Consider the following 23,412-nt stretch of genomic DNA (forward strand, 5'->3'; position numbering starts at 1 on the left):
GAAGAGGGGGAGCTGTATCCTATCAACTCCAGCTATTTCATGCCATGGGTATCCATAACACATTCCACGAGTTGGTGAAGCCGTTGGTCCTCTCCTGGCCCTCACGTAGAGTTCCCTCTCCTCCATGGGTCTCTAGAGAACCTGACTCTTCCCTCCAGGTAAGAGAGGTCCTTGACGTTCGACGACGTCGAGGGAAATAGGAAAACCTCTTAGCCTGGGAGGGTTTTGGGGCCAAGGAGAATTTGTGGGAGCCTTCCCACAATATCCTTGATAAGGAGCTCCTGAAGACTTTCCTTAGGACTTATCCTGATAAACCACGTCCATGTGGGGGAGGCCTAGAAGGTGAGGTACTGTTACGCATCCTGTCCGCACCTGGCCCACGCAAGGGCCTGCTCGCCTTCATGGTTCCACAGCAGGTCCTGGGTCGGCCTCCCTAGCAGCTGCTACTAGCGCTTCCAGGCCCTGGCATCCCGCGGCGGCAGTCGCTGGTCCTTCCACTGTGCACCAGGCCTCACTCTGGAGCTCGGCGTCCTCAGCTGTGTCGGCCATGCCCCTACTCGCACGCACACCGCCCGGCCACTTGTACGGCCAAGGGCGGGTCCTAGCTCTGCGGCGCACCCCGATTGATCTCCCGTTATAAGGAAGTCATTGCTTGAACTTCCTTGCCTTGGCAATTGGTTCGGCATTTGTGCTAGATTGTCACTGAGTTTATTGCTTGCTCCTGTCTTATTCCAAGTCTCGTTCCAGGATCTTTCTGTTCCAGTTCTATTCCTGCCTTGTTCCTGCTTCCTAGTACTCCAGCGTCCTCCTGTTCCTGTTCGTCTACCCAGATAGTACCACGGACTGTCTTACTGGTACGGACCTCGGCTTGTTCCTCGACCTGCCTGCCTGTCTGCTGCCTGTTTTCTGACTCCAGTCTGTTACTCGACCTGCCTGCCTGTCTGCTTCCTGCTTCCTGACTCCAGTCCATCCCTCGACTCACCTGCCTGCTGCCTGCCTCTGACCTCAGTCCGTTCCTCAACTCGCCTGCCTGCTGCCTGCCTCTGACACGTCTGTTCTTCGACCTGCCGGTCTGCTGCCTGCCTTCTTACCTCGGCCTGCCTGTGACCTCGTCTGACCTCCAGTACCTGACCTCTGCTTGCTGACCACTCCTCAGACTGACTCCTGGACTTTGACCTCTGCCTGCCTGACCACGTCCCTAGATTCTGGCTCTGTTCCTCGCCTTGTCATCATCCACGCTCTTCTGGTCCTCCTTGTTACATCGGACCCTTCTGCCCGTGGGCACGCCGGACTTCCACCTTCCCAGGAGACCCTGTGAGGCCCACCTAAGTCCAAGCAGCCCCGGTCCCTACGGGCTCCTTGAGGGGGGACCTCGGGCTTCCAGTGGTGAAGCTCTACCTAGCCTCTGTCTCTTCCAGTGCTCCGCCACCTGGGGGCAGTTGCTTCCTGGTCCCAACCAGGAGGCAGTTCTCCACTGCCTCAGGACAAGGGTCCACCCCTGAGCACAACAGATACATTGGAGGATTGGATCATTATGGAGCAGTAAAAGGTTATATGGTAAGGATGGCCTACATTTGTCTGTGGCAGGAAAAAGGATGCTAAGCAAGAAATTCAAATCATACATTATTAGGCATTTAAACTAGATGGTGGGGGTGGCAGGAGGTGGCCAATGAAATTGGCCAGTCACCCCCAAGCTATATGGGAAGTTGGAGGTTAAACTAACAAAATCAGTCAAAAAAGCAAAAAAATATTACTAAAGTTATGATCACAAATGCTCGTAGTCTGGGCAATAAAATTCAAGAGCTGCATGCCTTAATGCTGGAGGTGGATTTGTACCTAGTTGCTGTTATGGAAACATGGTTCACTAAGTCTCATGATTGGGTTATGGCCATCCTGGGTTATAACTTGTTAAGGAAGGTCAGCGAGGAAAGAAGAGGGGGAGGAGTAGCTCTTTATGTAAAAAACAATATCCAAGCAAATGAAATGCAAGGGACGTGGTATAGAGAAGAAGCATTATGGGTTGTCATTAAAAAAAATGATCACATTCCCCTTTACACTGGTATGGGCTATAGTCTCTGACTCAGACTGAAGAACTGCACAGAGATCTGATCAAAGACATTCAAAAGGGAAAGAAAGGCAAAGTGTTGTTCATAGGAGATTTTAATTTGCCAAATATAGGTTAGAGTATCTCTTCTGCAGAATCTACGAGAAGTAGAGAGATAGTGGATGCTCTTCAAGGAGCTTTGCTTAAACAAATGGTAACAGAACCCACTAGGGAGGGTGTGATACTTGACCTAGTGCTCAGTAGTGGGGATAATGTCTCTAAAGTCAGGGTAGGTGCTCATCTGAGCACCAGTGATCATTAGATGGTATGGTTTGATATAGCAAATAGGATAAAAAGAAGTCACACAAAGATCTGAGTACTGAATTTCAAAAATACAGACTTTATCCAAATGAAAATGAGCATAAGATTAAGAACATAACACTTGATTAGGCCAAAGGTCCATCAAGCCCAGTATCCTGTTTACAACAGTGGCCAAGTCAGGTCACAAGCCCCTGGCAGCATCCCAAGGGATAGATAGATTTCTGCAACTCTACCTTAATAATGGTTAATGAACTTTTCCACCAGGAACTTGTCTAAACTTTTTTAAATGCAGCTATATTAACAGCTTTCACCATACCCTCTGGCAATGAAATGCAAGGGATGTGGTACAGGGAAAGAAGAGCTAGAAGACTGAGAGAAAATAGGTGAGGTGGAACAACAGTGGTCCAAATTAAAAGGAGCTATTACAAAGGCAACAAATCTCTACATCAGAAAAGTAATAAAAGGTAAGAGGAAAAAGAAAACAATCTAGTTCTCAAAGGAGGTGGCTGAAAAAATAAAGGCAAAAAGAATAGTGTTCATATATGCAGACGACATTCAATTTTTTCTGCCATGCACCCCGAAGACAGATTGCAGGAGATTGTCAGGCAAATACAATTATGGGTGACTAGCCACCTTTTGTTTCTAAACATGAAGAAACAAAGATCCTGTGGGTGGGTAGAGTATTTGAGCCTAAGACCACGCAGGAAGTTTGGCTATCTAAAACCTTATTGGTCCCTATTCAGTCACAGATAAAGAGTTTGGGAATCTTTTTAGACTCCCAGCTATCTATGAAAGAGCAAATTTGTCATGTTACTAAAACTGCATTTTACAAACGTAGGCCTAGATTAATCAATAATGCATGTGTTATCAAAAAGGGGTGTGTTTATGGAAATTGGTTACTGCTTTACTTTGGTATTATTGCACAGTGTGGTAAACCCTACTTTTTGCATCCTGTGTTGGGGGGAGAGAGAGAAAGAGAAAGAGTGACTATCTACAAGGCACTCATAGTAGTTAAGTATTTATATCTCTATAGGAGGCCACCTGATAGGTCGAGATGAGGTGTTAGTGGTAGTTTAGTGTTTAGGGGAAAGTTTGACATGTAGAGTTGGACGTACGAACAGAACAGTAGACCTTGGTGAAGATTCGACGTCATTTGGAGTGAGGAAAGTCTCACAAAGATGACATTTCTACTATGTTCTCTCACCCTAGATTGATGATACTCTGCTATAGAGTCCATCATGCTAGGGTTAGAGAACATGGTACAAAATGTCATCTTTTTGAGCCTTTCCTCATTCCAAATGATGTCAAAACTTCACCAAAGTGTACTGTGCTGTTCGTATGTCTAACTCTACATATCAAACTGGCCCCTAAACCCTAAACCACCACTAACACCTCACCTCGACCTATTAGGTGGCCCTCCTATAGAGATATAAATAGGTGCACACAGTGAGACCTTCCCCAGAGATTCTCTCACTCTCTCACTCTCTCACAGAAATGGGCAAAATATATTGTGTTATTGCCATACTGCACAGCTTAATGCCAGGTAATATGGCCCCTAATTTATGAGCCCACCCCAAAAATTAGCATTTGCATCATGTGCTACAAAGTTTTTCGCATGCGTTAATGCCATTATGCCCTTTGATGCATGATCCCATTAAGTTGGTATGACCTTTAAGATCCTTGCTGCTCCCAGAATTTTTTAGGATGGTTGTTCAGACCCTGGTTCTTAGTCATCTGGATTACTGTGGGACTTTGTATGTTGGGCTTCTGAGCAGGCTGTTACATACCATACAGTTGGAACAAAATTGTTGCATATGTGGACCCTTGAGCCAAGACAAGGTTGATACTGCCACCAGGGGAAGGCCCCCAGTGGTCCTCATCTTCAGGACATGGTGCAGGCTGAAAAGACCCAACAGGAGCTTCACCTTTACCAGTCCATGTTCTCTGCAGGTTGAGCCCTTAGTTGCTGGGGCCAGTAGGACTTAGGTGCGCGTCTCTCACGTCAAGGAGTCCGAAGGAGAAGACAGCATGGTATCGGGCAGGCAAGGGGCAAGGCAGGCAGTGGACAGACGAAAGCCAGGAGCAGTCCAAAGGTTGGGTCGGGCAGCAGACAGGCAAGATGAAGAGACATGCTGGAGGTCAGGGCAGGTGGAGGTCAAGTGAAGTCAGAGTACTAGGCAAGGATCAGGCAGTCAGAGAGCAGGCAGAGATGAGGTACCAGGCAGAAGCATAAACCGGGGAGTCAGTCCAAGGGCAGGAGCAGGAGCAGGAACAGGAGCAGGACCGGAACACAGGATCAGGAAGGCAAGGCTGGAATGCAGGATCAGGAAGACAAGGCTGGACTGCAGCATCAGGAACAACGCAGACCATGCACTCAAGATCTGAGCAGGACCCATTGCTGAGGCAAAGTGCAGTAGTAGGAGCCAGGTTTAAATATCTGGCTGAGGTGACGTCATCTCCCAGGGCCGCGGCAAAGTTTCCTGCCGTGGGCTCTTTACAAGAAGGAGAATGGTGCGCGTACCTATAGAGGCAGGTGCAGAGGCCGAGGCTGCGGCATATCATACCACGTGGGCAGGCCACCGCATCGGGATTAGGGGCCTGGCTGCCCCGGGCAGCGGAAGAGAGAGCCGAAACAGGATGCCTGGCAGAGCAGGTAAGGGGACCCGGCCGTGGGTGGCCGCGGTTGAGAATCGTAACAAAAAAGCCACCCGAGTTATAGTTGGTGTTTCGAGAAGAGAACACATAACCCCAATCTTGAGGGATCTACATTGGTTCCCAGTCAAATGAAATAGATTTAGGTTGTTGACTGTTTTTAAACTTTTGAAGATCATCTCTCCCTGTGTACTGCAAGATTATATTAAGCTCTATACTCCAAGCTGAGTACTGAGGTCTGAGGATGCCAACTTATAAGTTATTCCCCGGTTAAAAAGTTCAGGTGGGCTAAAACAAGAGAGCGAGTTTTTTCATCAGTAGCACCAAATGAGTGGAATAAACTACCTGCTGATCTTAGACACCAGCAGGATCTTAAAGTGTTTAGAAAGGCATTAAAACAGTGTTTTTTGAAGAAGCATTTGGGTGAAGCAGCCTGACTTTTTATGTATATTGATCAAATGTATGTGTATTGATTTTATGTTTATTGTTATGTGAATTATATTGTATAATGCAGATTTTATGAATGGTTTATTGTAATCTGACTGAACAGATTCTAGGAAGTAGCGGAACATAAGAACTTTCAAATAAATAAATAAATACATAAGAAGTACAAAGTGTCCCAAAAAGAGGAAGACTGAAAAATATCTGGTGAAGATGAGGGAGATCAATAAAGAAATCAGGAAAGCAAAAAGTCAAGTGGTAGAAAGGATTGCCAAAGTGGAAACAGGAAGCAAAACATTCTTCAGATATGTTAAAGGATGGCCCAAGGTGGTATAGTGAAATTGAAAGGTAACAAGGAAAATATGTGGAGAAAGAATGAACAAATAGCAGACATATTAATCAAATATTTCAGTTCGGTGTTCGCTAAAGAAGTCTCTGGAGATGAACTGTTGCTGGTTGAGAAGACCATGGAAGGAAGTAGGATAGATGCAACCCCATTTACAGAAGAGAATGTATGGGAAGAGCTAGGAAAACTGCAAGTAGACAAAGGCCATGGGGTCAATGAGGTACATCTCAGGATACTAAGAAAGCTCAAAGATGTGCTGCCCAGTCTTCTGAAAGACCTGTTGATGACTGTTTTTAAACTTTTGAAGATCATCTCTCCCTGTGTACTGCAAGATTATATTAAGCTCTATACTCCAAGCTGAGTACTGAGGTCTGAGGATGCCAACTTATAAGTTATTCCCCCGGTTAAAAAGTTCAGGTGGGCTAAAACAAGAGAGCGAGTTTTTTCATCAGTAGCACCAAATGAGTGGAATAAACTACCTGCTGATCTTAGACACCAGCAGGATCTTAAAATGTTTAGAAAGGCAAACACCAAGCCTCACCTTGGTGTTTGGAAAATTAATGGAGACTCTGCTGAAGGAAAGAGAGTGAACTCTCTACAATCTGGTGGCTTGGTGGACCTGAGGCAGCATGGATTCTCCAAGGGAAGATCCTGTCAGATAAATCTGATAGATTTTATTTTTTGATTGGGTGACTAGAAAGTTGGATCGAGGAAGAGTGCTTGGTGTGATTTACTTAGACTTCAGCAAAGCTTTTGATACGGTTGAACATAGCAGACTCATGAATAAAATGAGAAGCTTGGGAGAGGGCGCCAAGGTGGTGGAGTGGATTTCAAACTGGTTGACTGACAGAAGACAGCATGTAATGGTAAATGGAGCCTATTCTGAAGAGGAAACTGTGTTAAGTGGAGTGCTACAAGAATTGATTTTGAGACTGGTTCTGTTCAATATATTTGTGAGCAACATTGTGGAAAGGATAGAAGGTAAAGTTTGTCTATTTGTAAATGATACTAAGATTCGTAACAGAATGAAATGTGATTTAAGAAAGCTTGAAGAGTGGTCAAATATTTGGCAGTTGAGATTCAGTGCTAAGAGGTGTAGAGACATGCATCTGGGGCACAGTAATCCAAAAGAGCTGTATGTGAGGGAGGTAAAAGATTAATGTGCACATACTGGGAGAGGGACCTTGGGATAATAGTTTTTGGCAATCTGAAAGCAGCAAAGCAATGCCATAAGGCAATAGCTAAAGCCTGAAGAATGCTGGGTACATAGAGGAATAACCAGCAGGAAAAAGGAGGTGAGAATGTCCTTGTACTGGCTCTTGGTGAGGCCTCACCTGGAGTGCTGTGTTCAGTTCTGGAATCTATCTCAAAAAGGATAAGGACAGGTCCAGAGAAGGTTGACCAAAATGGTGTTGGGTCTGTATCCAAGACTTATGAGGAGAGCTTGAAGGATCTAAATATGTATACCCTGGAAGAGCGGAGGTTCAGGGAGATATGATACAGTCCTTCAGATACCTGAAAGTCTTAATGATGAATGAACGTCAAACCTTTTCTGTTGGAAAGGAAATTGTATAACTAGGGGCCACAATACAAAACTCCAGGGTGCGGATCTGAATCAACATCAGGAAATATTTCTTCATGGAGAGGGTGGTGGATGCCTGGAATGCCCTTCCAGAAGAGGTTATGAGAATGAAAACAGTAAATGAATTAAAAAAGACATGGGATAAACACTGTGGATCCCTAAAAACTAGAAGTTGGAAATGAAGGAAAGGGTGCATGGACATAACCTGCATGGAGAATCAGTTGCTACCCTTAAAAGAAGGCATGAGGATTACTATCCTTAACCAATTAGCTTTGATGTTTGTGACGCAACTGCAACATCGCTCTCCACTTTGATGATGGGAGAAAAAGGGGAATTGGATTCAGAAAACAGCCAACACTGGACCCTGTCTTTTACGGGCCAGGGTACTGAAACACAGACATAAGAGATAAAGTACAGGACTGCTTCTATGGCCAAATCCAAAAGCAAAGCACGTTCAAGCAGCATTTCAAGGTAGTTGCTCACCCTGTTAAAATGTTGCTAGCAGTAATTTTGTTATGGGTTTGACAGTTGCTTGATTTTGATTGTACAAGATCACTATTCTAATCCATAAACTGTTGAACAACATGATGTCACCATGGATCTGTGCAACATTTCAAATTTACCATCCAGTACAAGCTTTGCATTCAGTACAATGTGACCTTTTAAAAGTCCCATCGCCATGGTTGGCACATTTGACAGAAACTCGTAATAGAGCGTTTTATGACCCAGAGCCTTTATTCCCTTCCCAAGCAACTACAATTGTTAACATGTACTCAGACTTTTAAAAATCAATTTAAAACATTTCTGTTTAATATGTCTTTTTAAGGTCATATATCTTAACTGTTGTCTGATCTGTACAGTACCCCAGTTTTTCAGGAAAGGCAATTACTGGCTAGGAGACATGTGGATGTGATCATCTATCATAGCCAGCTTTTGGGATATACTACCCGTGTGACAGCACAGGGTATTGTGACTGAGGGGATGCGAAGGCACAAAGAAAGAAAGCCAGTGGTAGGGCCACAGAGAAACCCATGTTACCATGGCTCAAAGAAAGAAGGCCAGTGGCAGGCCAGCAGAGGACCCTATCCTGCCATGGCCCAAAGAGAAGGGGAAGCTTAAATGATTTCTTTGCTTCGGTGTTTACTGAAGAGGATGTTGGGGAAGTACCCGTAATGGAGAAGGTTTTCATGGGTAATGATTCAGATGGACTGAATCAAATCACGGTGAACCTAGAAGATGTGGTAGGCCTGATTAACAAACTGAAGAGTAGTAAATCACCTGGACCAGATGGTATACACCCCAGAGTTCTGAAGGAACTAAAAAATGAAATTTCAGACCTATTAGTAAAAATTTGTAACCTATCATTAAAATCATCCATTTACCTGAAGACTGGAGAATAGCAAATGTAACCCCAATATTTAAAAAGGGCTCCAGGGGCGATCTGGGAAACTACAGATCGGTTAGCCTGACTTCAGTGCCAGGAAAACTAGTGGCAAGTGTTCTAAACATCAAAATCACAGAACATATAGAAAGACATGGTTTAATGGAACAAAGTCAGCATGGCTTTACCCAGGGCAAGTCTTGCCTCACAAATCTGCTTCACTTTTTTAAAGGAGTTAATAAACACGTGGATAAAGGTGAACCGGTAGATGTAGTATACTTGGATTTTCAGAAGACGTTTGACAAAGTTCCTCATGAGAGGCTTCTAGGAAAAGAAAAAAGTCATGGGATAGGTGGCGATGTCCTTTCGTGGATTGCAAACTGGCTAAAAGACAGGAAACAGAGAGTAGGATTAAATGGACAATTTTCTCAGTGGAAGGGAGTGGACAGTGGAGTGCCTCAGGGATCTGTATTGGGACCCTTACTTTTCAATATATTTATAAATGATCTGGAAAGAAATACGACAAGTGAGATAATCAAATTTGCAGATGACACAAAATTGTTCAGAGTAGTTAAATCACAAGCAGATTGTGATAAATTGCAGGAAGACCTTGTGAGACTGGAAAATTGGGCATCCAAATGGCAGATGAAATTTAATGTGGATAAGTGCAAGGTGATGCATATAGGGAAAAATAACCCATGCTATAGTTACACAATGTTGGGTTCCATATTAGGTGCTACAACCCAAGAAAGAGATCTAGGCGTCATAGAGGATAAAACATTGAAATCGTTGGTTCAGTGTGCTGCGGCAGTCAAAAAAGCAAACAGAATGTTGGGAATTATTAGAAAGGGAATGGTGAATAAAACGGAAAATGTCATAATGCCTCTGTATCGTTCCATGGTGAGACCGCACCTTGAATACTGTGTACAATTCTGGTCGCCGCATCTCAAAAAAGATATAATTGCAATGGAGAAGGTACAGAGAAGGGCTACCAAATGATAAGGGGAATGGAACAGCTCCCCTATGAGGAAAGACTAAAGAGGTTAGGACTTTTCAGCTTGGAGAAGAGACGGCTGAGGGGGGAAATGATAGAGATGTTTAAAATCATGAGAGGTCTAGAACGGGTAGATGTGAATTGGTTATTTACTCTTTCGGATAGTAGAAAGACTAGGGGGCACTCGGTGAAGTTAGCATGGGGCACATTTAAAACTAATCGGAGAAAGTTCTTTTTTACTCAACGCACAATTAAACTCTGGAATTTGTTGCCAGAGGATGTGGTTAGTGCAGTTAGTATAGCTGTGTTTAAAAAAGGATTGGATAAGTTCTTGGAGAAGTCCATTATCTGCTATTAAGTTCACTTAGAGAATAGCCACTGCCATTAGCAATGGTAACATGGAATAGACTTAGTTTTTGGGTACTTGCCAGGTTCTTATGGCCTGGATTGGCCACTGTTGGAAACAGGATGCTGGGCTTGATGGACCCTTGGTCTGACCCAGTATAGCATTTTCTTATGTTCTTAAGCCTTAAAAATGTATGTGTGTGAGACAGAGTGGGATCCTGTGTGAATGTGTATGTGTGTGTATAAGAGAGAGAGAGCCTTTGTGCATAAATGTGTATGTGTCAGAGCCTGTGTGTCTTACGCACACCATACATACATAATTTGTGTGTGTGTGTGAGAGAGAGAAAGAGAGAGAGTGTTTGCATGTGTAAGAGCCTGTGTGCATGTGTGTGTGTGTGAGAGAGAGCATGGGTATGTGAGAGAGGAGTGTTTGGGAGAGCATGGGCAAGTGAATGAGAAAGGGAATGTGTGAAAGAACAAACACGTATAAGGGTGTGTGAGAGAGAACGTGAGAGCCTCTGTGTGTGTGTGTGTGTGCGCACAAAAGAGAGCCTGTGTGAATGTGTGTGAGATCCTTTGTGTCACACACACAGGCTCTCACATGCACACAGACTGTGCTTGTGTGAACAAGAGAGTGGGAGTGTTTGAGAGAGCATCGGCATGTGTATGAGAAAGGGAGAGTGTGAGAGAATGAACATGTGTAAGAGCGAGAATAAAATTTGTGCAGCTTTTCTCCCCCAATCCACGACAATCTCAGACTGACTGGAAATCAAAAGAGCTCAGGTATGGAGAGCCAGAGATTTTTAATCTTTATTAGTTGGTTATTAAAGAGGAGAAAAAAATATTTTCTTGCAGCTCCCACTGGTACTGTTTTGTACTCTATTCATAAGATATCATATCCCACCTCCGACATGATTTCTAATGAGTTAGCCAAGTGACCAATTGAAAAGATGAACTTTACATGGAAAACAGAATTTAAAAGCTTGATATTCAAAAGATTTTGTCAAATCTCTGGATGTGATATTCCCACCCAACTAAATGGCTAAATTTTATCCATGTAATCTTTTACCAAGGTTACATGTAGCCAGAGAAATAAAGAACGGGTAGGAGATGTTCCTGGAATGTTACCTAAATTTAATTGGGTAGCACCCATTAGGGATGTGCATTAATTTCAAACAAAATTCAAAAAACGCAACAAATAAGGGCAATTCATTTGAAGGGGCCCTGAAATGAATCAGGCCCAAAACTCAGGCCTCACAGCTACTCCTTCATCATCCTCTTTTGACACTGTCCACTAGGGTTGCACTGGAGTAAATTAACTCCGGTGTATTCATCCCAGTGGATGGCCCCGTTTTGAAATACGGCATTGTATACAGCATTGCTGTACACATTGCCATACACTTGACAACTACCATGGCCTTGGCGTACACAAGTCTGAAGTTTCGGCCTAGTCCGAGGGTGGAAGGGAGGGTGGAAGGGAGGCTTCACTTTCATTTTTTGGCCGTTTTGGGGGAGTGATTTTACTGCTTGATTTGTTTTTTTTCACACGAACGAAATGAATCAAGCAATCTATGAACTGAAATTTGTGGAGAAAAACTCCTCCCGAAATTGAATCAAATAACGAAAATGATTTTTTTCCCCTATACATCTCTAGCACCCATATACACCACTGTTCATCTAAACTTACTCAGGTTAGTCTGGTCATAGCAAACACTGTCCTAAAGTTATCTGGGTAAATTACTCAGCTAATGCTACACTGGACTTAAGTCCTGCTGAGTATTCCAGTTAAATTTACCCAGGGAACTTTATCCAAGTAACTTCCTACTTGTCACACCACTGAAATTTGACTTATAAGTGTTCCCTGGCACACTTTTTTTTAAGAAAAATAGCATGTTAAAAGTTGCACTTCTAGTTCTTTAAGATAGGCTCTGTTTAAATTCAGCAGGATTGTAGAAAGGAACAACAGAAATAACTCAAGAATTAGAAAAGTCCAGAACAATTATTCCAGCTATGTTGGTCCTTTATCCTCTAAGCCTGGAACATGGTTGTTATTTTCAAGTAGCCAGATAGCTGTTTTATATATTTTACCTTATTTTATATATCCATCTAAAAATAGTTTGAATTTTTAAATGCATTATAAAGTTGGTAAATGGATTTAGTTTTTAGTTGTTTCACATACATGACATTGCCAATTATCTCTTTACTGATCCTAGTGTGCCCAAGCTTCAGCCCTACTTAACTAAGCCTGCTCAATGCCTCATTGCCTCTTTATTAAGTCACCTCGGCTCTCTGACCTGGCTGATCTTACTTGGTTAGCCTGTCTTGCCTTGCAGCCTACCCAGGCCTCCTACCTTGCCTTGTGGCCTCTCTTGTCCTCATGCCTTGCCTTGTGGATTCTCATGGCCTCTTACCTTGCTCTGTGACCTGGCCTCCTTGCTTTGCTCTGTGGCTCCCTGGGACTTTCTGCTTTATCTTGTGGCCTCCGGGCCTGCTCAGGTTCTCCTAGCCAGCCTTGTGCCAGGTTGGGCTTCTCTGTTTGTTATTGCCTTTTGTGTCTAGTTCAGTCCTTCTCTAAGCCATGTCCTTCTCCAGTCCTGACTTTATACAGTCCTTGTTCTGGCCTGCATCACCCAGTCCAGTTCCTATCTGTATTCAGCTTCTACCTGCCCTAAGTTATTGGTTCCAGCTCTCAGCCAGTCTCTGGTTTCAGCCCCCAGCCTGTGCTCTAGTCTGTATTCAGCCCCAGTCTATGCTCTGTATCCAGCTCCCATCCAGTACCTGTATCCACTCTGAGCCAGTACTTGTGTCCAACATGTACCTACCCTCAGCTTCAAGCTGGTGCCTGATCCTAGCTCCCAGCCTGTGTCTGCACCATGATGCTCTGCCGGAGGCAAGTCTTACCAGCTTCCAGAACCTAAGGGCTGCATCTGCGGGGAGGAAGTTGGTTAGGCAGAAGACCAGCCCTAGTCCAGTCCTGTGGTCCTGCACTGCTTCTGCGGGGTTGCTCCCTGACTCCAGCTTACTGCCCCATGACAGCATCAAATGTATGATTTTACATTTGTACATTTTAAATTGCATCTGTCAATTTTCTGCTTACTTGCTTAAGATTCTTTAACTCTATAAACACAGTTATGCCAACAATATATTTACAATGAGAAGCAATTTGGTGTTATCTCCTAAAATGGCATAATTATTCCATATTCCCTCCTTAAGATCATTCATAAAAATATAAATTCCTGGAGGAAAAGTTCATAAAACATTAATAGCCAGATAATCTAAAGAAAGTTATTGCTATCCCTGTGAATGAGTAATACGAAATAGATCTACTTTATGGAATCTGCCCAGTACTTGTGACCTGGACTGGCCACTGTCAGAGACAGGATGTTGGGTTTGATGGACCTAGGTCTGAGAGCCAAACGTAAAAATTACTGCAAGCTGATTGGAGCTAAGCTTAGATAAGACCAGTGCAATAAACTGTTAAAGGCAGGAATGTTAAGGGGGGGAGGGTTACTGCATTGGTAAACACAGTAGGTGTGCTACAGGGAAAAGGAAAGGAAAGGGAGCATAAGAAAATTGTTGCACAATGGCTGCAAGCCGAGCTGTGCATGTTGTATCTCCATGCAGCATTATGCATTGCTCCATGAGACTCTCATTAAATAAAGAACTTCTTCTATCCAACTGTCAGTGTTCACTGTTTATTCCATCAGTTGGGATGACATTCTCTAACATAGGAAATGTTCCTGACTTTTCATATGTTGTTTCAAATGACTGTATTCACCTAACTAGTTAATATAAAGTTAAGAACACAGAAAATACCATGCTGGATCACAGCAAGGCCCATCGAATCCAACAACCTGTCTCCGACAGTGGCAAATCCAGGTCACAAGTACCCGACAGATTCCATAAAGTAGATCTATTTCATGATATTCATTCTCAGAAATAGCAATAGCTTTCTTTAGACTACCTAGTTATTAATAATGTTTTAAGGACTTTTCCTCCAGGAACTTGTGCAAACGTCTTTTAAAACTCCACTATGCTAGTTGCCTTGACAATGTCGCCTGGCAACAGATTCCACAGCTTGATTGTATGGTGTTAAAATGTTCTTTCTACAATTTGTTTAAATCTGTTGGTTGTTAGTTTCATGGAGCATCCCATTGTTTTAATATTATTTGATAGTGTAAATAATGGTCCTTTCTTTTACCATTCCACCCCACTCATGATTTTATTAACTTTGATCATGTCTCTTTTCAGTCATCTCTTTTCCAAGCTGAAGAGACCTAATCTGGGTAGCCTCTCATAATAAGGTATCTGTTCCATTCCCTATTTCATTTTAGTTGCCCTCCTCTGCACCTTCTCTAGTTCCTCTATTTCATTTCTGAGATGGGGCAACCTGGACTGTACACAATACTCATTTAGTCCTATCCTCTGTTTCCTGTCTTTTTTACCAATTCACAATAGAACCCTGCCATCTATCCCATGACTTTTAAATTTGCTGATGAGTCTTTCACAGGAGACTCTGTCAAATGTATTCTGAAAATCCAGCTTTTTATGAGAGTTTGGAAAAATGTAGTTTTATAGATTAAAGGAGTGCTTTCATAGTCTCACCTGACAGGTACATTTTGTACAGCTGTCCACAATCCAGATTTCATTATCTGCAAACAGACGATCATTCTGCCAGCACATGCTTTGATTCTTTATCGTTTTGTTGGGTCCAATCAGTTCCCACAGAACTTGATTCTCTTCAGACTGAAAGATTAAGAAAGGAAGAAATAAAGAACAACTGATCAAAATTTATTGTTGATTTATTTTAAAAGTGTGGTTAGTACCAAGAGAAAGGAAGTACAGCCATTTGTCTACCTAAATTTGATGTTGTTCATTTTCACATCTCATAAGGCAGTGTTTTTTGGATGATTATGAGAATGAAACTATTCAGACAGCATTACATGTGCTATTCATAACAGTTACTACATAATTCCTTGGCATTGTGACTGATTACAGGTCCTTTCCAAATTTAAATTGGCTGAATAAAAACGTGCATAAGAAAACAGACACGAAGAGGATAATTTTCAAAGAGGCCATGTGGGGCTAAAGTCTGCAATAAATAACCTTTCCCTATTTATCCATTCATGATATTATCAATCTCTTATCATAGTACCTCTCAGTTGTCTCTTCTCAAAGCAGAAAAGTACTAATATGTTAAACCTTTTTTGTAAGGAAATCATTCAATATTCTTTATCATTTTTGTTGCCTTTCTCTGTACATTTTCTAGTTCTGCTATATCTTTTTTTGAGATGAGATGATCAGAATTGCTGAACCAATTTTTTCATGGCAGAACGTAGACTTTTTTGACTGGATGTCATACTAGATTGATAATAATAAATAATAATAAATAATGATCTCCCTCAGGAAAAGCCAGTATACTATATCACAAAAAAGTATATGTGAAAGATTGACCATCATATAATGCACTGCTTACACATCAACTGTGTAACTTGTATCTTGTGTCCTTCCATGACTGTATTCATAGGTCAATCAATTTATCCATCCTCATTCATTTTATTTAAGAATTTTAGTTGCAAGTAAAAAGAGTTTATAAGAGGTCAAGAACTTGTGCTCTGACACAGTACTAGTGTCAGAGCACAAGTGGTCTCTTGTGAAGATTTGATGGCCTTCGGAGTGAGGAAACTCACTCCAAGAAGAGATTTGGGCAACGTTCTCTCAACCTAGCTTGTTGTTGCCCAGGTAGAGTGTCCATCAAGCTAGGTTGAGAGAACATTGCCCAAATCTCATCTTGGAGTGAGTTTCCTCACTCCGAAGGCCATCAAATCTTCACAAGAGACCACTGTTCTGTTCGTACGTCTCATGTTGAATGTGAACGTGGCCCCCAACCCCCTACGCTCATACCTAATCCCCACCTCGAGTTACTAGGTGGGCCTACCATGGGGATACAAATACCTGTCTAGGGAGTAGGATCTATAGCAAGTCTCTCTCTCTCTCTCTCTCTCCTCTCTCTCTCTCTCTCTCTCTCTCTCTCTCTCTCTCTCTCTCTCTCTCTCTCTCCCCCCCCCCCCCCCCCCCCCCCCGGGTTTGGAATTGTTGTGGACCGTGATAAACCTTTACTGGTCTCTAGCGCACAATGTAACGTGAATGAAAGGGTTGTAGCTATTAGCCGCACTAACACTGCGGCTGTTTCCTGCTTTACATATGCTCGTAACTCCTTGGAAAATGACCCCCATAAACATTTCAGAGACTTGGTGGAATGAGGATAACTAATAGGACACTGTGGTATACCAGGTCTAAATTATATCTACATGGTAGGGCAGGAAGGGTGTCACTATATGTAAAAGATGGCATAGAGTCAAGCATGATAAAAATCCTGAAGGAAGCAAAATGCAGTGTGGAATCCTTATGGATAGAAATTTCATGTGCAATGTGTAAGATTATAGCAGTGGATGATTATACCAGTGGTGATTACACCAGCCGCCTGGCGAAAATGAAGAAGCAGACTATAAAATGTCAGCTGAATTTAAAAAAGAGATATTCCATAAAGGCATAAGCTCAAATAGCAGCAACCATACCTATAAACAGGCCGATTCAGTAAAACATGCGGGAGAGCCGATGCTCCGAGTTGAGCGCCCGCTCTCCCGATGCGCACCCAGGTACTTCTCCTGGGCGTGCGATTCTCTATTGAAATTAGGTGTCACGCTAATAAGGAGGCGCTAGGGACAATAGCGCGTCCCTAGCGCCTCCTTATTAGCGAAAGCAGCAGCTGTCAGTGGGTCCAACAATCGACGCTTAATTTTACCAGTGTCAGTTTTCGAACCCGCTGACAGCCACGGGTTCAGAAAATGGATGCCGGCAAAATTGAGTGTCCGTTTTTGAACCCATGACCAGTGGGCAGATTTTTTTTTTGGTGTCTCCGACTTAATATCACTATGATATTAAGACAGAGGGTGTACAGAGGGTGTACACTATGATTTTGGTGCCTCCAACTTAATATCACTATGATATTAAGTCAGAGGGTGTACAGAAAAGCAGTTTTTTCTGCTTTTCTATACTTTCTTTCTAAGGGCTTTCTAAGGTTAACGCCTGCCCTTGGGCAGGCGTTAACCTTAGAAAGCCCTGCCCTTGGGCATGCGTTAACTTCTGAGAGTAAAATGTGCAGCTTGGCCGCACATTTTATTTTCAGTATTCCAGGATAATAACTAATAGGCTCATCAACATGCATTTGCATGTTATGAGCGCTATCAGTTTTGGGGTAGTTGGCTGCACGTTTTCCACGCGCTATTACCCCTTACAGTATAGGGGTAATAATAGCGAGTCTAAAACGCGTGGCCAAACAGGGGCTAAACAGTGCATTGCAAATATTACACTGGGCCCTAGAACACCAATACTCCTTCTACTGGAAAAATAAAATAAACTAGACTGCTATGGATCCCTTCCCTACACATAAACTAAATGCCAGCACATTCTCACCTCAGTCATGCACTCAAAATACAGACAGACACTCATCAAATACAAAAAGGAACCACAAGTTAGAAAATTAATGTGCAGATAACTGAACTGGAATCCCCAAGAAGCCAGATTCTGCACATAATGCAACACTGGAGGAGGGCGCAGAGTTAAAGATATGGACCATCTTCCTGCAAGCTGTTTTGAGCACGGGGGCAGGAAAATCTCCTACCTGACTGTTGAGCTCCAGCTGAGCCACCGACGTCGTGACGCAGAGGGGCGGACCCAGAGGCGGATCCCGGAAGTGCCCTAGGAGGCACTTCCGGGATCCACTAAAGGGGCACGCGGCATTACGGCTTTGCCCGGCTTCGCCCGGATTCGTCGGACGTCAGCAACATCATCTAAAAGGTGGTCTCTTTCAGGTATTGTAATATTTTCTGAGTGAACATTTTATCTCTCTGCTACCATCTGTTGCATGTAAATTTAGGCGATATATTTTGAGAGAAAGAGCTGATTTCCTCAATTTCTAAGAGACTATGCCTCCAAAACGTAAAGGGAAAGTGCGGGTTTTTCCCTCACTCCCCTTACCATCTCCAATCCAACAGGAAATCAGCAAATTTCTCCTCTCTCCTGCTTTAAATGAAGTGAAGTCCAAAGACTCTGATGTGCCACTCAGCCAGGGAGGGCTGAGTGGGCCTACAGATGAGGCTTCCTTGAGCCCGAACATCGGCATACCCCCTGCACAAAGACTGGCGAAGACAAGCTCTGATAGAGCTGTTATAGAAACTATCATTGAAGGAGCCTCTGCTACTTTGGATGTAATTCCAAGAAGTGGAGAAAGGGACTTGGAATTACCAACTCCCTTGAATGGGAATATGAATCAATCAATCCAAGATAGCAGTTTTGGCTTACCTACCCGCCCTGCAGTGGTAGCACTCGATGCTCTTTGGGGTATGATGGAGGGAATGTTAACCAATATTAAGGGGTTAGAAAGGAAGGTAGATAGTTTAATAGTTAGTAATCAACAAGACACACCACAAACAGAAACAAATTAAAGAATTAGTTGACAGGACTAAAGATTTAGAGAAACATCAAAAGAAAAATATGGAATTTCATGCAGCTGTCGATAAAGACAGAGATGTAATTTCTAGAAGGTTGGAATCTCTAGAGAACAGCGCCAAGAAGTATAACTTAAGATTTTTGAATTTTCCTAGAGTGATTGGGGAATTACCCTCAATCACTCTAAAAAGTTTTCTAACTGATATTCTTGGCGCTGTCTCCGGAGATACAATAACAGTAGTAAACTGCTATTTTATACCAAAAAAAAGAAATGAAAATGATAGATTAGAACAGCCTTTCCAAGGAGACCTCACCAATTTTCTCGAGACAAGTGCTCAGATTATTGATTGGGGAACTCTCTTGGTAAATTTTTCTTCAATTAAAGATATAAATTTGATAATGAAGAACTATTTTCAAAAATATCCTGTCAATTTTATGGAGAAGCAAATTAAGATATTTCCTGATTTAGCCTATTCAACACAACTAAGAAGGAAAGTCTTTTTGGTTTTGCGCCAAGAGGTAATTGATATGGTTTATATCTTTACTTTAAGATTTCCGAGCAAGTGTGTACTTAGGAAACAGAATGATGTATTTATCTTTTTCTCACCGGAACAACTTAGAGAGTTTCTAGAACAGCGAAAAATTCCAACCTCACCCCCAATTTCGAGTTAATGGAATAGTAAAATAGCAGGTTACATGCGCCCTTAATTAGAAAAAAACATTTTTCATGAAAAATACTCCCCATTGAATTTTCATTTACTGTGCAACATGCTCTCAATTATGTTTAATACTAAATGAAACTGGTGTGTTTTTTTCTTTTTTCTTCTTTTTACCTAAAGTATTTTGTCTTCATTGAATTGAAGGAAAAGTTTTTTCTTTGTTTAGCCAGTTCATGTATTCTATATGCAAACTCATTTTGAATTGTTTGTATTTTTGAAAATGAGAAATAATGAATTTTAAAAAAAATGCAACACTGGAGAAATAAAACAGAATGTTTCCTCCTGTATTGTGCAAAATACAGAGATATCTTCTCTGTCTCTCCTCTCCACCCCTTCCCCTCCCCCAGCAGGCAGGCAGAATCCCCTCTCTCTTTTCTGAGGGTCCAGCATTCCCCTGAGGGTTCATACTGGGCCCTGGAGAAAGAGAACAAGGATACACTAGCATCGTCCCTCTTCTCTTCATTTCCCTAGCCAGACAACAGCATACCTTCTCTTCTTCCCTCCCCTAACCCCCCCCCCCCCCCCAACCCAACTCCTTCCAGCAGGTGGACAGAATCCCCTGTCTCTTTCCCCAGGGCTCAGCATTCCCTGATGGGTGATACTGTATCCTGATGCAAGAAGCAGGGTATTCAATTTGTCTGCTGCGAGAAGAGATAGAGAGGGTATCTTGCTGTCTAGGCAGGGAAGTGGGGGAGGGGAATAGTGGGAATTCTGAGTCAGGGGAAAGAGAGGGGATTCAACCTGCCTTATGGGAGTTGGTGGGGGGAGCAACTGCTGTAGCTGTTTTTATATTTTCTTTCTTCTAGGTGCTGCTTCCTCTCCCAAGAGCTTCTTTTCCTCTAGGCTGCTTTCTAATTCCATGGGCAGCCCACAAAGGGACCTGCAGTCCCACTGTTCCTGGGAAGCAGCCTCTGATTGGCCCATCTCTTCCTTCTCATTCTTTCTGGTGTCCTCTCTTTTTCTTTTCTGTTTCAGTTCTCTCTCTTCCTTGTTTGAGTGAATATTTTAACACATTATCTTCCTTCTCCCTTCCTATAAACTCTCCTTTCTCCATTAATCCTTCATACCTCATTCCCTTCCTCCATTATCTCCCTAGAGTCTCCCTCCCCACCACCAAATCCAAGATCCTCTCTTTCTCCCTTTCCATCTCCCTCTATCCTCCTCTCCTCCATCCTTCCCTCTGCCCACATTCTCTCTCTATCCTCCTCTCCTCCATCATCTCCTCCTCATCCATCTCCCTCTATTCTTGGTCAAATCCCTGTTATTGTCTGCCCTCCCTTCCCATTTCTCTTCTCAGCTTCCATCTCTCATCCTTTCATTGCCATCTCTTCTCACTTTGTAGTTTGTCTTACATCTTTCAACTCTCTCATCTACGCTTCTCCATTTACCCTTCCATTCCTTTGTCTCCTATCCTCTCATCCACCTTCTCCTATTCCTCCACCTCATCCCTACAATTTTTCCTTTCCTATCCCTCCTCATTTCTTATTCCATGCCTCGCCAACCCTCCATTTCTCTTCCTCCCTTCCCTAATTGACCCCTTCTTTTTCCCCGGCATCCTCTTTCTCAGCAGATCCATGCCTCTCCCTTGTCTTCATGTTTCTCTCTCTTACTCTTCCATTCCCTCCAGCTCCACATCATCCCTCAAATGTAGGTCTCATTTCCCATTCTTACCACTGGCCTCCACCAAGATTTCATTTCTCTCTTTCGCCTTCCAGTCAGCATCAAACCCCTATCTCCCTCTTCACTCAGCATCTATTCCTTCCTCACCCTTCTTCCCCAGCATCTGCTTCATCTCATGTCTGTTGCGTCCGTCGGTCTCAGACGGCTTCGACCTTTGTGCCTCACCTTTCTCTCTGCTCTCCCTGCTAGCCTTGGGAAGATGGCTACTGCCGCGTCTGTATGCCGCTCTCTCTCCGGCATCCCCGGAACAGCTATGTCAAAGTCTCACCCATGTTTCTCCTAAGGGCCTCCTAGGGTGCGCACGCTCTCCACCCACGCCTTTATCCTCGTCATGGCGGGAACCTCGTGGGGCATCCCCCTCAAGTGACATCACTCCATTCGGGTATTAGCCTGCCCTTGTTTGCTAGCTCATCGAGTTAGCAAGGATGGTGAATGGATGGAAAGCCTCCGGTCTGAGCTACTCTGCCGCTTCCTTGCTGCCACTGGAAGCTCTCTCTGCCCTTTGGGGTATTTCTCTAACCTGGGTACCCGCTCCTCGGGGGCCCTTTACTTTCTTTCAGGTGCCTATCTGGGATCAGGTACTCACTCCTCGAGGGCCTGCTCTCCCGGGCTCGGTGCCTGTGTTCAACTACTTCTGCCTGCTGGGATCTTCACCTATACAGCTACCAACTTAGTGAGTAATCTAACTTTCTCAGTCTGTCTCATCTACAGCTCTGCTGCGCTGGGAACCTGCATCTGGATATCCCTATACAATCTCTGTGAGACGTGTCCCCTCTGCCGAGGGTCCCTGGACTGCTACCTCTGGATTACCTCACTACTGCCACCTTTGGTGGTATTCATCAGCCGTATAATAAAAGACGAATCTCTGTGTTTGTGCATCCTGAGTCTAGCCTAGTACTGTGGTTCCTCACGGGGCTCCTCCCCATGGGCATGGTCACCTCCACAGTACCCAAGAATCCACTCAAACACTTCAAAACCATAACAGATTGCTAACTCCATGGATTTGGATCATGGCATTGCAGGCCATTCCAAGCCTGGCCCAGCGAATCTCCGAACAACATAACTCAATGGAGAACTTGACTGCTGCATTTAACCAGTTGCATGCACAGATGAATGCACCGACCACCACAGGTAAAGAAGTTATACCGCCTGAAGTGACACTCAAGACAATTGTACCTCTATCTGCTCCAACACGCTTCTCAGGGGAAGTTTGGAAACGTAGAGGATTTATCAATCAATGTTGCATGCACTTTTCCCTGCAACCTAATCATTTTCCTACAGCCTATGCCAAGACCACCTACATCTTGTCTTATCTGGACAGAAGAGCATTGGTGTGGGTCTCTCCGCTGTGGGAGTGTGATGACCCTATCTTGCATGATCTAGCCGGGTTCCTTGAACTGTTCAGATAAGTATTCGATGACCCTACCCGGTACACGACTGCAGGATCTACACTGGTTCACCTGAAGCAAGGTAATAATCCTTTTCCAGACTTCGCCATAGAATTCAAGACGTTGGTGTCAGAATTACATTGGGACCCTAAATGCCTGAAGACCCTCTTCTTTGAAGGACTGAACTCCCGGTTGAAAGACTAGCTGGCGGCTCGTGAGATGCCTGAGACCTTGGCTGAACTAATGAAGGATTGATCGCCGACTTCATGATAAGGTTCAAGAGAACAAGACTCCCAGAAGACCCCCATCAAGGAGAAACTCGACTTAAGTCTACACCCAGGCCTATTCCTTCAGGACCAGTTGCTGGAGAAGAAGAACTAATGCAATTAGGCCGCAGTCACTTGACTTCAAAAGAGAGAAGAATGCGAAAGAGGTTGGGACTATGCATGTATTGTGGTCAAGCTGGTCATGCTGTACAAACATGCCCTATTTTCCAGACTTCGCCATAGAATTCAAGACGTTGGTGTCAGAATTACATTGGGACCCTAAATGCCTGAAGACCCTCTTCTTTGAAGGACTGAACTCCCGGTTGAAAGACTAGCTGGCGGCTTGTGAGATGCCTGAGACCTTGGCTGAACTAATGAAGGATTGATCGCCGACTTCATGACAAGGATTCAACAAGGATTGATCGCCGACTTCATGACAAGGTTCAAGAGAACAAGACTCCCAGAAGACCCCTTTCAAGGAGAAACTCGAGTTAAGTCTACATCCAGGCCTATTCCCTCAGGACCAGTTGCTGGAGAAGAAGAACTAATGCAATTAGGCCGCAGTCACTTGACTTCAAAAGAGAGAAGAACGCAAAAGAAGTCAAGCTGGTCATGCTGTACAAACATGCCCTATTTGTCCGGGAAACTGGCAGACCTAAGTCCTGTGGGAGGACTTTTCTTAGGTCTAACTGCACCCTCTCCTCCACTCTCTCTTCCTGTTTCCTTAATCTGCGGACCTTAA

General features: G+C 43.7%; 1 protein-coding gene across 1 annotated transcript in view; it reads right to left on the bottom strand.

The window, feature by feature from the left end:
• Window positions 1–23,412, bottom strand: part of THBS2 (thrombospondin 2) — a gene marked incomplete in the record, with an annotated part of 874,147 nt that overhangs the window by 525,609 nt on the left and 325,126 nt on the right. Inside the window, 1 exon segment of the mRNA XM_029594286.1 lies at window positions 14,712–14,852. Within this exon segment, the coding sequence (XP_029450146.1) occupies window positions 14,712–14,852 (141 nt within the window).

Source organism: Rhinatrema bivittatum, chromosome 3, assembly GCF_901001135.1.
Source record: "Rhinatrema bivittatum chromosome 3, aRhiBiv1.1, whole genome shotgun sequence".
Lineage (NCBI taxonomy): Eukaryota > Metazoa > Chordata > Amphibia > Gymnophiona > Rhinatrematidae > Rhinatrema > Rhinatrema bivittatum.